Raw genomic sequence first — 13703 nt, forward strand, 5'->3', positions numbered from 1 at the left:
TAGTATCAGTCTGAATGAAACCACATTTGTTATTCACCAAATGATGCTCCCTGACACACTTAATAATACCATATAAATCCTTTCAGTCTGACGTATCCCAGTTTTACAGATTCAGTTCTGAGTCTCATGTGGGAAGAAGCGAGACTGACGATAACTGAGGAGGTAGTGGATTCTGAGAGAGGCAAGTACAGAGGGTTTTCCTGACGCAGTGGCCCAGAATGTATAGTTGGGTTTATCATAGTTAGGTCCCAAAAATGTAAAAGTGCAGAACACAGAAAACAAAATCAGAGTAATTCTAAGATAATTATTTGAATTTAACAAGCTGTCTTCCCAACAAGCCAAATATTATTATGCCTCCCAGTCGCATACATGTGTCAGCATTTGTTTCTAATATAACATCTATATGAAGAGATCAGTCATGGAATTTTCCAGTCAGATTTGTGTCACGGATTACTCTACCCAGAAAAGTGAGGGACTTTTCAAACTGTAGTCACCCTGCTTTGATTTGCAGCTATGGATACTTGTGGAATGTTTCTCAAAAGATATTTTCCTGAATCTAAGTTCCTTTTTAAAAAAATTTTATGCTGAAGCTAGGAAAAGATCTCACAGGTGTTACTGAAAGCTTGACTGCATCTCTATATGCAATAAATAAATATACCTCATCACAGATATATTGGTGAAGACACAGTTTATGGTAGTAGCCAGGATCAATGACAAACTTTCAAAAGTGCTTGAGAAATTGATGTATATAATCACATACACCAGAATGCTGCCTATACGCACAATAAATATATATATGTGTCATTATAAATTGCTTTGGTGCAGGCACGTGTGTCATATTAACCTGTCATAATGACAACCTTCTGTTTTGCTTCTTCCTAAGGCCCCTTAATTTATCCTCTCAGTCACCTATAACAAGAAATTAGGTGGAAACTCTAACATGACAATTTTCATACCTTTTAGAATTTTAAATAGACTTTAAAGGTTTAATGTGATCATGTTTAAGTATTCTTGTAATCTGCTTAAGGACCTAAACTGTTTGAATCTTGCTAATTTTTTTTTGCCATGATAATTTCTTTTGCCCATGAATTTTATAGTCTAATTCTGTGCTGAATGAAAATTGTCTGCTTTTGTCAGTTTAAAATTTGTCTTCTTTCAGTTTCAAGGAAATTGAGAAAGGCTTTTACTATGAGAAAAAAACCAAAACCAATGGTTATTTCTGAGCCATTCCTAGTATATACTTCCATCATGCTCCATTTTATACATCTTCTCTTTAAGAAAAACTCTTAATCCTTTAAATCTTTCTTCACATAAGAAATTTCCCATGCTCGTGATGATTCTCATCACTGTATCAACAATAAACTTCATAGACCAACTAGAAGTGAATGCCACAGTTGTAATAATACATACTTGCATTCAGGGATAAAAACAATTCATGGTAGATTTTCAGTAAGTGCTTCACAGTGGCTTTAGCTACCATGCTCTTGGCAATCACGCTTGAATTTGAACTCCCTCTCTCCCAGCTGTGTGATTCAAGGAAGTTCCCCTCCTTGCAGAGACTGAACTTCCTTTTCTGGGCCAATATTTGGGTGATTGAAGATGAGAAAGAGTCTGAGAGTCAGCAGGGAGGCAGCAGGGTGACAGGGTAATTTGGGATTGAAACCAAAGTGTTTCACAAAATATAGAAATAGCTAAAGTCCCTAAAATATTTTATTCCTTATTGTAACAGGAAGTTCCCATACTTGTGAGGAACACAAATGTGGTGAACTTGGCAGTGCTGTGTTTATGGTTGGATCACTAATCTCAAAGGTCTTCCAGTCTTAATGATTCTATGTTAAACTACCCAGATATGTTGCTTTTCCAGATTGAATTGCCATTACATTACCATTTACCATTAGTTGCCATCTATCTTAGCTAGACCCTCTTGAAATTATGTGAGGTCTTGACTCAATATAAATCACTCACATGTGAAACTTGTTGTTCTGCACTGATCCATTCCCAAAGAAGTCATAAATATATTTAACAATTTAACAATTTAACAATATATTTAACAAGAAGCTCATTCATACCGTGGAAAATTGGAGACACCAGCTATTTACCATATGTACAAAATGATCATTTATTAATACTCTTGTTTTCCTAACTTCTAAATCAGCTTCTGACTACGTGGCATTATTTCAGACAAAAACAGACATGTATTTACTGGCTGCAGTTCTTTTGGGCTAGTCAGATCATTTACCAGCTGGAAAAGTGTTTAGTGACATTGATGATATCTATATTTTAGAACTTAACACCCACACCTGGTAGTGTGGTAAAACACCTGGAATTATGCTGGTTTTCTTCCCAGACCAGGCCTAGCTTGCCTTTGGTTTAAAAGGACACAATGTTGAAATAGACTGAATATTTTGTAACAAAGACTACTAAACTACCAAAAATCTTGGCAATCTCACCTTACGAAGAAATAACATAATTTGAGACACTTTCCACGTAGTTAAAATGAAATTATTACATATTCTTAAATATATAAAATATATAAAAATATATAAAAATGGTTATAAATAGATATAAATTGAAATATATATGTAAAATACATATGTATTAAATATTCTTAAATAGATTAAATATTCTTACAGCTACAAAAACAAATTTGTAATACTGGGGCTAGGAGTGCCCAGGAGACTGCTGAAAAAAAGAGGATTACCAGCAATGCTGCCACCTGGATTGAGACTGGTGATCTTAGTTCACTTCTTAATGCACACATCTTAAAGTAATATATAATCTCAGTGGGCAGGAAGGAAATGAATGCCAGAAGTGACCTGGTTAATCATTCCTCAGTCAGAGCTGCTGGAGCCAGACTGACAAGGTTCTGCGATGGTACTTTAATTGCTGTTGAAGGAATAATGTTTAGTGATAGACTGCTTTGCTATCAGATGAATATCTTTCGTGAACTCTGCGTTCACGTACAAGTAGCACTAACTGAGGTATAGTTAGGGCTTGAGGACTAAAGCTTATTATTGCTTGAACACCTTTCCCTAAAACATTTACATAGGTCTCAGAATTAAGAAAAGGCAAGGAATGATCACAGTGCATTTATGACTCTTTGAAGATACTGCCATAATATGAAATACTCATGCTCCTGTGAGAAATTGTTATCCTTGGGTTCTTTTTCCTTAGCTTTCCTCCATTTGGATTACCTTTATATTCACCTTTATATTTTTACAACTGTTATTTATTTTCCTGTTTTGAACTTATTTTGAAATCTTGAAAACAATGTAACATTTGACTATCAAGCAAATAAAATGAGCATCATATCTGTGGAGGTCACAGCCACAGAAAATCAAGAGAGGTAATAAAAAAATTCAAACATGAAAAAGTTATTATTTGATAAGCAGCTGGTGATTTATGTAAAAAGCATCAATAAGAAGGATAAAAGAAATACCTTCGCAATACGGTGTGAGAAATGAGAATTGTTACTACCTGAAAGTAAAAAACACCCTAAATTTATATGATTAAGATTTACTGGAGTTTTTAACATTTGAAAAAGGGGATCAAACTAATTTTGGAGGCTGGAAAGACTGTCATTTTCAAAGTAAAGCTGTTGGAGGCAGAGTGGCAGGATGCACTATAATTGTAGATAACTTTAGAAGTGTGCACCCTGGCTGTGCAATAATGTATGATAGCAAGTCTTCACTTTTGTATGTTTGACTCATGTCAAGATATTGGGATAGATAAGGATCAGCACAACTACTGTCAAACCTCTGCTGCAGAGAACATTTGGGACACTAAGGGTCAACAGGACACCTGTATTAATTAGAAAGCTTTGTTCCCAATTCTGTTTTTATCCTAGCACCATATGAAAGTTATTATGTCGAACCTAACCCTGTATACCTGCATGTGCTTCTCTGTAGATATTAGTTAGAAATATGCAAATAACATAAGGAAACAATCTGCAGCTTTGCATACAATTTGTATATGAACACAAATTTTGGCTTATGGTTAACACCCCCAGTGCCTCTGGCAGTGACCAGGAAGGATGTGGAGTGGTAGATAGTGACAGTTTTGGCATGTGGGCAAGGACAAGACAATAGTTAGGTGGCAGTTTCAGAAGCAGTGCATGTGTGTTCTTAGGGATGTGTGGCTGTGTGCTGGGTATCAGAGGACACCTGGAGCATGCAGGTGGCTGGAGGGGGCTGGATTTCTGGTGTTGCCAAGACTGGATGAAAAGATGATAAATTATTAAAGGTCTCAAAGATGAAGACACCTGACTTCAGAAATATTAATGGGATCGTCTACCTAGCAGCTCCCAAGCCCATAGGTGAAAGCAGGTATCTGGGGAACAACTGGGCTGGCAGATATAGAAACAGATTCTGTTAGTGCTGGAGCTCATGAACTGGGATCTCTATCCCAGCTCCCTTACCCAGCAGAGCTTAAGAGAGCTTTCTCTCTGATCCAGCAAGAGGAGTAGCTGTAGGGACATTCCTTGATTATCCGGTCCCTTGGCAGTGCAACTGCTCCTGCAGGCTGAAACTTGGCAGCAGATGGTGTCAAAATAATGTGCCAATGAAGACAGATCAAGGCTCCATGGAGCCTAATTCTTTGACATTTTGCTTCTTAACACTGCAGACAGCAATGCTAATTATGACAGCGTGTATTTACCTACAGCAGCTCATTTAATCCCACTAGTCAGTCACCACATTGCAATGGCTGCTCGTCACAAACAAGCCCGGTCAGTTGGAGCTGTTTCAGATCCAGAATTGAAAATGGCCTTACACCTAATTTCACAGTCTTTCAAGCCCTGTTCCTGTCGTGGTGCACAAATCACACACACATTATTTCAAGTGTGTTTAAATGAACATGCCCTTAATGAATTTAGGCCACTCCAGAATGCTCCCTTGTCAATCAATCATACAAGTGTTTTTGGATAAGCTTTAAAATACTTGTATGCTTGTAACACTTCCCATGTCTTGAATCAAACCCATTGATAGAAAATGGGCATCTCGTGTCTAGTTTTAGCTTGCAACTCACTTACATTAGCACACAGACAGCTACCACAGATAGGCTTTATGCTACTAGACCCTGCAGAATCGCAGCAACGTTTATTCAGATTGGAAGAGGCCGCCAAGCTCATCGAGCCCAAAGGCCGCCTAGACTCCACCACGAACGACACCTACACCTCAGCACCAAGCACCACCTCCAATGGCTCATTAAGCGCTCCGTCAGCAGGGAGGGCGCTTCGTCCCGCTCGCCTCCCGGTGCCGCCCGCAGCCAGGCCCCGCCCCCGGGCCCGCCCCCAGCCAGCCCCACCCCGCCCCGGCCAGGCCCCGCCCCCAGCCAACCCCCGCCCCGGCCAGGCCCCGCCCCCGCCCCCGCCCAGGCCCCGCCCCCAGCCCCGCCCCACCCGCCCCAGCGCTCCAGCCAGCCGCGCCCGCCGTGCGCATGCTCAGCAGCGCACGAGGGCGGAAGCGGCGCCCCGCGCGCCTGCGCAAGGGGGAATTCCGCCAGGAGCCGCCGGTCTTCAACATGGCGACCTAGGCCCGCCGCGCCAGCGCCACCGCGGGCGGGAGAGCGAGGCCGCCGCCGCCATCATGTCCCGGCACAGGAACGTGCGAGGCTATAACTACGATGAAGGTAGCGGTTATGGCGAGCGGGCGCTGATGGCAGAGCTGCAGGGTCCGCCCCCGCTGTCGATCCCTTCGCGCTGCCCTGGCTCGCTCCCCTTTCACCGGCCGGGCCTCCCGTCCCGGTGCCCGCGGGCAGGAGGCTGTGGCGGGGCCCCTACGGCGGCAGGGGAGGGCCCGGGGGGCTGTCAGGGGCGGTGGGAGGGGAAAAGCCGCCCTCTCGCCTCCCCTCAGCGGGGGTTGGACGGGGCTCCGGCCGAGGCCTCTCCCCGCCCCGTTGCCGGCCCGTTTCCCGCCCGAGCCGAGGTTCGGGCACACGTGGCCGCTCTGCCGTCCGGGACCTCCTCCTCCTCCTGCTGCTGCCGGGAGTTTCCACACGGGGAAAGAGAGCGTGGCCGTGGTACGCGGTCCGAGCCACAGCTGGGTTCTGCTTGCATTGCCTTGAGCTGCCCGAGTTGACCATGCTTTTCAGGAGCGGCGTTGACTTGAAAATAAGCTTCAATGCAGTTGAACCCATCCGATTTTAATCTTGTAAAATTTAAAAGTTTGTGTTCATGGCCAAACTCTGGCAAATTGTTGCTGATGTTAAAAGATAGGAGTCAATAGCTGTTACTTGCAGAGGAAATGTAATTATTAAAGCTGGAGTTGCACATTTAGGGAATAACCTCCTTTTCAGGCACCTGTCTTTTTTTACTTAAGCTTGTATAGAGTGAACGAGTTCTGTTAGAACTTGGCTTGTACCTGCGGTATTGCAGTTTTCTTTGTGCCCTGGTCCCATTAACATAGGCAAACTGTAAATCACAATCTTTTTTTCCCCTCAAAGTCTTTGTTTTTGTTGGCTTGGGCTTTGGAGAAATGGACACATTTGAGTTGATAACGATATTTTAAAGAGCCCTTTGGTAAGAGAGCAGCAATTTTGTTGCCTTGCTTTGTCAGATTATTAAAAAAATGCAAGAAAAGCTTTAGCCTGTGTCTGGTCTTCTGTTGAGTGAACAGACTGCATGGTGAATATGTATTATACACAAATTGGGTTTTGCACTGTGATCTTGGAACTTCTGTGCAAGTTGTAAATTGATGTGAGCTGTGGTGTCTGTATGTTCCCACCTTGCAGTTTCTGCTAGTGTAAATTTACCTAATACAGGCAAAATCTTAGACTGGATTGGAAATTTTACTGCTTGATTTCTCATTCTCTAGAGACAGTTTATTACAGATTGGTTGAAATGTTGATTTCAGCTGAATCTGTGGTATCTGTGAAGTTGAGTGTCCAATCCATAGAATTAATTTCACTGTTCATACACTCACTAGAATCTCTTTTAATGAGTTGAGTGAGATACACTGTAATTTGCTGTAGCCATTAAGTTGCTGTTGCCTTTGGAAACATGACTCTGGGCTTAGGTCAGTTCTTTACCCTTGTGCCATGTGGTACTTCCGTAGTAACACAGAATCATTTATGACCCAAATGAAGTAGGCTTTGTGTCTTCTTTCTTCTTTATTTTATGCCACATATTCTTTTTATGCTACTTATGATTCTTTAATGCCCAAATATGAGTTGCATTTCTGAAGTAAATGTTTACAGTATTTTTTGGTTTCCTTTTATAGGAAGACTTCTTGTCTTTAATTGACCATGTTCCATTTTTTTCCTCTCCTTTCTGAGATATTGTGATTGTAACCAAATGTGATACTCCATCTGCAAGTATGTTGTCAATACATCTGGAATGCTTCAGTAGCTTCTACTCTGTTCTCTGTAATTAATTAAATTTTTTAATAATTGTTTTTATGGTCAGTACGTGCTGTGGTCTGTAAGTCTTTTAAAACAATAAGCAGTAGATGTTACTTGGGAAACTACCAAGTGCAGTAGTTTCTTTAATAGTAGTTTGTTACTTTTTTAATGTATTTCATCATTACTTAGTGAAAACGACACTTTTTAAAATAAAGATTGACATAATACTAGGATTAGTTTTTGAAGGGAAAGATGCATAATTTACTGTTTGTATTCTTGATGCCTTTTTTCTGAGGAAAGAGTATTTTTATCTTTAAGTAACTGTATAAGATATTTGCTTTTTGCCTGAAACAATTTTACATATTCAAAGGGAATTGTGAATTGGGTTTTTTGCCTTGCTGAACTTCATTTGAAAGGTGGATGGGTGTGAGGATAAAACAGAGAAGAAAGGTGAGAAGTGCATAGGAATGGAATAGAAAGGCTGATCCTGAGTTGTTGGAGTAAAAATCATAATTGGACTGTCTGTCTGGGGTTAAGACTGAGAGGTCAAGCAAAAATATCAAGAGAAGTGCCGTGGGTAAAGATTTGTGGAACTGTAGAAAGTTGGATTTGGTCTGTGAGGGCAAAGGAGATGCTGAAGGAGGAGGTGTGAAGTATGGTAGCTCTTGAAAAATTTCAGCCTAGTGAATGGTATTAAATGTTAAATTATATTATTGTGATAAAATTACAGTATTGTAACTTAGAAGGTTACTTCTTACCTAGGTAAATTAACAGAACTTGACTGCACTTCTGAAATACAGGAAATGCATAAATTCATAAAACCTTGTGCAAAACCTATGCTTTAAATTACTTTATATTACTTAGAAATTGTGCAGATTAATCTTGTTGTTTTTGCTTCATAGACTTTGAAGATGATGATGTGTATGGCCAATCAGTAGAAGATGATTATTGCATTTCTCCTTCAACAGGTTAGTTCAAATAATTTACATTCAAGTATTGTTCATTGATACCTGCTCCAATATTTATTTCTGAATTAAAACAATATTTAAAAGCTAGTGACACTTCTGAAAAGTGCCTAGTGGCCATAATCCTGTCACAGTCAGTTATGTAGTGTTAGGCACTGTACTTTTGGAAGTCCCATTAGACAAAGAGCCACATCTTGAGTCGTACATGTATATTATCTTAGGTGATCAGAATGTATTTGGTAATGTAGAAATCTGGTCTGTGGGAATGCGTTGATGGTCCAGAAACATTTAGTGTCTTTTCATATGGTTAGTAGGATCTACCTGGGCTTAACAGTTGTTATTCTGTGCCTGGTAGTTGATGTCTTTTACACAGCTTTGAGTAAATGTGGGGCAGGGAGTCTTATTGTGGGTTGTAGTGCTGGTCCTCGAATGCAAGATCCCTTGGAGCTAATCAGCCTTCCAGCATTTGTAATGTTGCAAAGTAGGTTTAAAAATAGGTTGTGTGCTCAGGTGAGGCATAATTGGAGTGGCTGAGCCCAGCTGAATTCAGCCTGGCTGTAGAACCATTAGTTTGTGTTCTCCAGTCAAGTGTCTGGCAAGATTATCAGTTTAGGGTTTCCCCAGACTTGGTGGCAGTGTTTCTAGAGCAGAATAGGCTCTGGAAATAGTACGGCTAGTGTTGACATGAAGCTGTGCTACTGCAGGTGACTGGTTTGGATCTAATCCACTGTGACAGTGATGTAGTGTGTGATCTCTGGCCACAGGAACTTGAGATAATTTGGTCTTAAAAACTCTGTTCCTCACTCTTGCTGTGGATTTTAGTGACGAAAATGTGCAATGTATACTTTTTGCTCAAGTATAAAGTGATAAATGGCAAAATTAATTCCTGCCTATGCACAGTAATTTTCCTAAGAACTCGGTGTGTGTAAGCTTCAATTATAAAATAATCTGATCTAGATTGTTATACAATCTTAATAGTTGTTTCAGTTGTGGTGATTGAATATGAAATGGTGTGTATGCATTTGGGAAACAGTTGCTAAGGCTGTACTCCTGGATATACAGCTGCTTTCAGTATGGATTTCAGTGCTGGGGGGAATATTACATAGCATAAGGCAATTTGTTTACATTATACTTTGCACATTTCTGGGAGTATATAATGACTGGGGCTCTTGTTCAGCGAGGAGTTTTATCTGTATATGTCTTAATATGTTGCTAAATCAGAGTGAAACCATGCACTTGTATCAGGTTTTGTGTGAATATGCATTTTTAGTCGTGGGCAGTATTTCTAATGAAATTCCAAGAAAAAAAGGATGTGTTCAACTTCATTAAATTCTTATCAGTAATTTGACATTGACATACTGTAAAAACAATGTTAATTTCATGCTAACTTTTAAAAATTGAAACTGAGTTAAAAATGGTTGAGTAAGGTTCTGAAGACATTAGGCCATAGATTTGTATAAAATGCTGGTTTTCAGACCTCGAGTGTAATCTTTTTTTAATGCTGAACTTTGCAGAATTATTGCATTCCATGGTTGCAAAGATGTTGCCCAGCCTGTAGTTTCACTGTGATGGCAACTTACTTATATTCTAGCATGAGTTGTACTATGTTCTGTGCAGCGTCAGGTTGTTATACAGTGGTGTCTTACCACCCCCTTGAAACTGCTGTAACAGTTTAGCATCCTAGCTTCTCTACCTTTAGTTATATTTTGCTTTCAAAGGAGGAAAAAACAGTTGACTTTTTTTCTAATACTTTATTTTTTACCTAATGCAGCAGCTCAGTTTATTTACTCCAGACGAGACAAACCAGCCACATTTGCTGAGCCATTAGAAGAAGAGTATGGCTGTGAAGGTGCTGATGCTGCTGCTGATTGCTTTACATCCACTCATCAGTTGACTGACATTGATAGAGGTAATTATGGAAAACAAATAACTATCAGGGTAATCTCTTATATGAATTAAGGATTTACTAGAATGGGCTTAAATTAATGTTTCTTATTTGACTGACAGCGCTCACAATTCTGGGATCTTGTTATAAAACAATACCCTTCAGGGACCTACTTTCAGAGGTCATTCTTCAAGTTTGTTACTAGCTTTTGTATACTACTTGTAACTTGGTTCCATACATTGAAATGTGTTTTTAGTTTCTTACTAGAAATAATGAGATTTCATGTGATGTGGAAACACAGCTGTAGAACAGCTGTACAAACAGCTCAGTTTTGACTCTTGAATGTTATAAACAATTTGTAGAATGATTTTTTTCTTGTTTTATGTTCCAAATGATAGCAATTAGCAGTATTTAAGAGGTTTTCAAAGTCTCACATATCCTTGAAAGAATAGCCAATATTCTGTACAACCTTTTCTTATCCTGTTTTGAATTCATAAGACTTTTGTTTCCATTCAGTCTTGCAGCCATAAATACCACGTTATGAGCTGAGTTCTGAGCTGAGTGGCTGGGGAAAGATACTTGCTTTTGTTTTTTAAACTTGCTGCCTGATTGCTTAATTATTTGCTTTTGAAAAAGATTCACAAGTCTCTTTCCTAAGTATTAACAGTTAATATAGTTTTTAATGTTTTGGAAATAATCAGGGTTATTTTTAAAATGTTGATCAGATGTGTTGAAAGTGTGTTGAAGTTTGGTATTTCAAAAAATTAGTTAAAGAAAATTCAGAACAGTAAATTAGAAAGAATTTTGATTCTATGTCAGGTAAGTAGGTGGAAGTTAAGCTAATGCTTAGAGCTATGGTTAAATATGATACATTTGGGAATAATATACAGGTTTTTACTGCAGGAAATAATGCTGTAGGAGGCAATTTGAAAGAACAAGGCAGTGTAATGGTACAGGTGATGTACCATTGGACTAAAAAAAAGAGGGAAAAGAAACTTCAAAATAATCAATTTCTACTGTGAAAACAGTAGTGGTCTCACAAGACCTGTTATGTTTGATACAGTGTGTAGTGTTGGCCATGAATACAAAATTATTGATGTAGCCAGTGTGGCTGCAAAGAGTTTCACAAGGTTGTTCTTGTTAGTGTTAGATACTAAAATGGCACCCAGCACATCGTGCAGGGCTCTGCCCATACCTGTTTTGCAGGGCAAATGGCTGGGGAAGATTCACTTGCTACTTGAATTACAGGTAGAGGGTACTAATATAAGTAACCTCATGGAGATTGGAATTTTGTGGTGTTTAATTCCCTTAAGTAAACTTCTTTAAACATCTTCCAGGAAGTGTTCAAATAAAAATACATAGTTATCTTCCTGTTCTTCAGTTCCTGTTTTCTAAAATTTGAACTGGCAGAAACTGGGATATTCAGGAAGATTTTCTTCTGCCCTTTAGTGTTTGTGTGTTTTCCAGTGAGTGGAAGCCTGGTGAATTTTCAGTCTCTTGTTGTGCAGTGTCTTAGTAAAGGCTTGTAGTGGTTGCAGAAATATGCTCCAAATAAAATTGATTTTTTCAGCCAAAAATATATTACAGTTTTAGAAAAGGTAAAGATTACAGGTAGTTTAAAACCTGGCATGTTGATCCAGGGTTTTCAGTTGCTAACGCCTGAGGACCCTGAAAATGCTATTTTACTTTGGATGTTAATTGTAGCATCTGTAAACACATCTGCAGCATCCATGCTGTTCAACAGGATTCTCCGTTGGCTTACTAAATTATTTTGAATAATTGTAAGGGGATTATTTGTATTTCTTTTCTGCAGTGAAGGTAGTTATTTTACAACATCAAAATATTTCAGTACTGTCTAGATTAATAAATAGTAGTAATATGTTTCTTATTGCAATATCTGAAATAGGTCAAGTATTCTTCAGGGTGTGGGAACCAAATCTGTCTGGGCAGTAAGTGAGATTGAAATTGATTTCTATAGGTTTTAACTCTTACTGCAATATTTTTCCCTTCTTTTCACTAATCAGAGGTGTGGTGCCAGTGGTTAGGCCAATGAAGACATTTTTGGGCAGCTTATAAGAGTGATATGTTTCTTTCAGCCCGTCTTAATTCATGCCTTGATCAAATGAGAGAAGTTTTGGCAGAGTCCATACCAGAACAAGCAATGGTGCAAGCAGTACTGGACACTAAATTTGATGTACAAAAGGCTTTGGATCTTGTGCTTTCACAAGGCAGTAAACAAAATGTGAAGACCAAGAATAAGGAGGCTGTGATTTTAGCAAAGACTACAAAAGGTATACCTTTATTTAATTGTTTGTATTCAAGGTGCTTAATTGCTATCTACAGTTTAATTTTGGCTTTACAAACTGTGAAGACGCTTACTATTGCAGTAGTAATTTCTTGGAAAATGAAAGAAGGCTGACTTACTGTATGTGTGTTCTAAAACATTTAAAGGAAATAGCTTTTCTTGAGCTACAAGTGAAAATAACACCTTAGTGTCAGCTGAAATCCAAGCTGTAACCATCTGCAGTTCATGATAGATTTCTGTTTTATATGACTTAACTGAATTAATACATGCCCTTAAATTTGGAAGTTATCTTTAAATTTTTAGCGCTTCTGTTATTTGTTTGGTGAACTGACATCTCCCATCCCCATTACCTCCCTTTTTTGGTAGTGCCTATACAGTAACTTTCTTATTTTGATTTGTACTTATATATTTGTAGTCTTTACTGGCATTCCCTGCTGATTCTTAAAGTCTTTTATGTATTTCAGTATAAATACCTGTAATTTAATTGTAGAACGTTCCTTACCTTTGGATAACACTTAGTAATTAAATGCCTTTTCATGTTTCTTGATTTTTTTTTTTCTTTGTTGCTGCTGTCAACTTTTAAAAAATGGGATATTTCGCTGTGCCTGGACTTCCATCTGAAAATTATTGGCTATTGTAAGGTAAGGAGACTTACATTGTTGTCCAGAAATGTGTATTCATACAGATAGTTTCTCTTGTGCAGTAGACAATTTTGCTGACAACACCAACAAACCTGGGTTTGGAAACTTGGCAGCTCTTTATTCTTTAACTACAAATTCTGAAAAATCCAATATACCTTCATGTGAAATGAAAGGATTGGAATCCTCTTCACTTGTTCTGTCATCTGCGTTCAGTGATGATTTGTGTAAAGGATCATTTTGTGAACCTGTGAATAAACAGGTAGAGAAACAACTACCAGAAAGTGCTAATGCAGTAGGTTTGGTTCCTGACAGTGACGATGTTGTTTTTAGCATAGGAAGTAATCCGTTGAAATTCAAGGAAGTACAGGACTTGAAATCCTTGATGCAGAATGTGGTTTGTGATTCTCTGAGTCCTGGACAAAACATTCCTCTTGTTTCCTCAAGTACTTCTGATTGTAATAGTAATGCAAATTTTTATAGTCCTCCGTGTCTAACAAGTGCTTTAGGAAACTTGGCTCTTGATAATGAAGTCAGTCATACTGTAAATAAAAAGAATAAACTTCTTGAAA

General features: G+C 38.9%; 1 protein-coding gene across 1 annotated transcript in view; it reads left to right on the forward strand.

The window, feature by feature from the left end:
• The first annotated feature begins 5063 nt into the window (after positions 1–5063).
• The window catches only part of HBS1L (HBS1 like translational GTPase), a 61088-nt gene continuing 52448 nt past the window's right edge, over positions 5064–13703 (forward strand). Inside the window, exons 1-5 of the mRNA XM_085056701.1 lie at positions 5064–5252; positions 5662–6025; positions 8241–8306; positions 10075–10212; positions 12285–12479. Of these exons, the coding sequence (XP_084912827.1) occupies positions 5064–5252; positions 5662–6025; positions 8241–8306; positions 10075–10212; positions 12285–12479 (952 nt within the window). The remainder of the gene's footprint in view (positions 5253–5661; positions 6026–8240; positions 8307–10074; positions 10213–12284; positions 12480–13703) is intronic.

The sequence above is a fragment of the Lichenostomus cassidix genome, chromosome 3 (genome assembly GCF_008360975.1).
Source record: "Lichenostomus cassidix isolate B80296 chromosome 3, HeHo_3.0, whole genome shotgun sequence".
In the NCBI taxonomy this organism is placed as follows: domain Eukaryota; kingdom Metazoa; phylum Chordata; class Aves; order Passeriformes; family Meliphagidae; genus Lichenostomus; species Lichenostomus cassidix.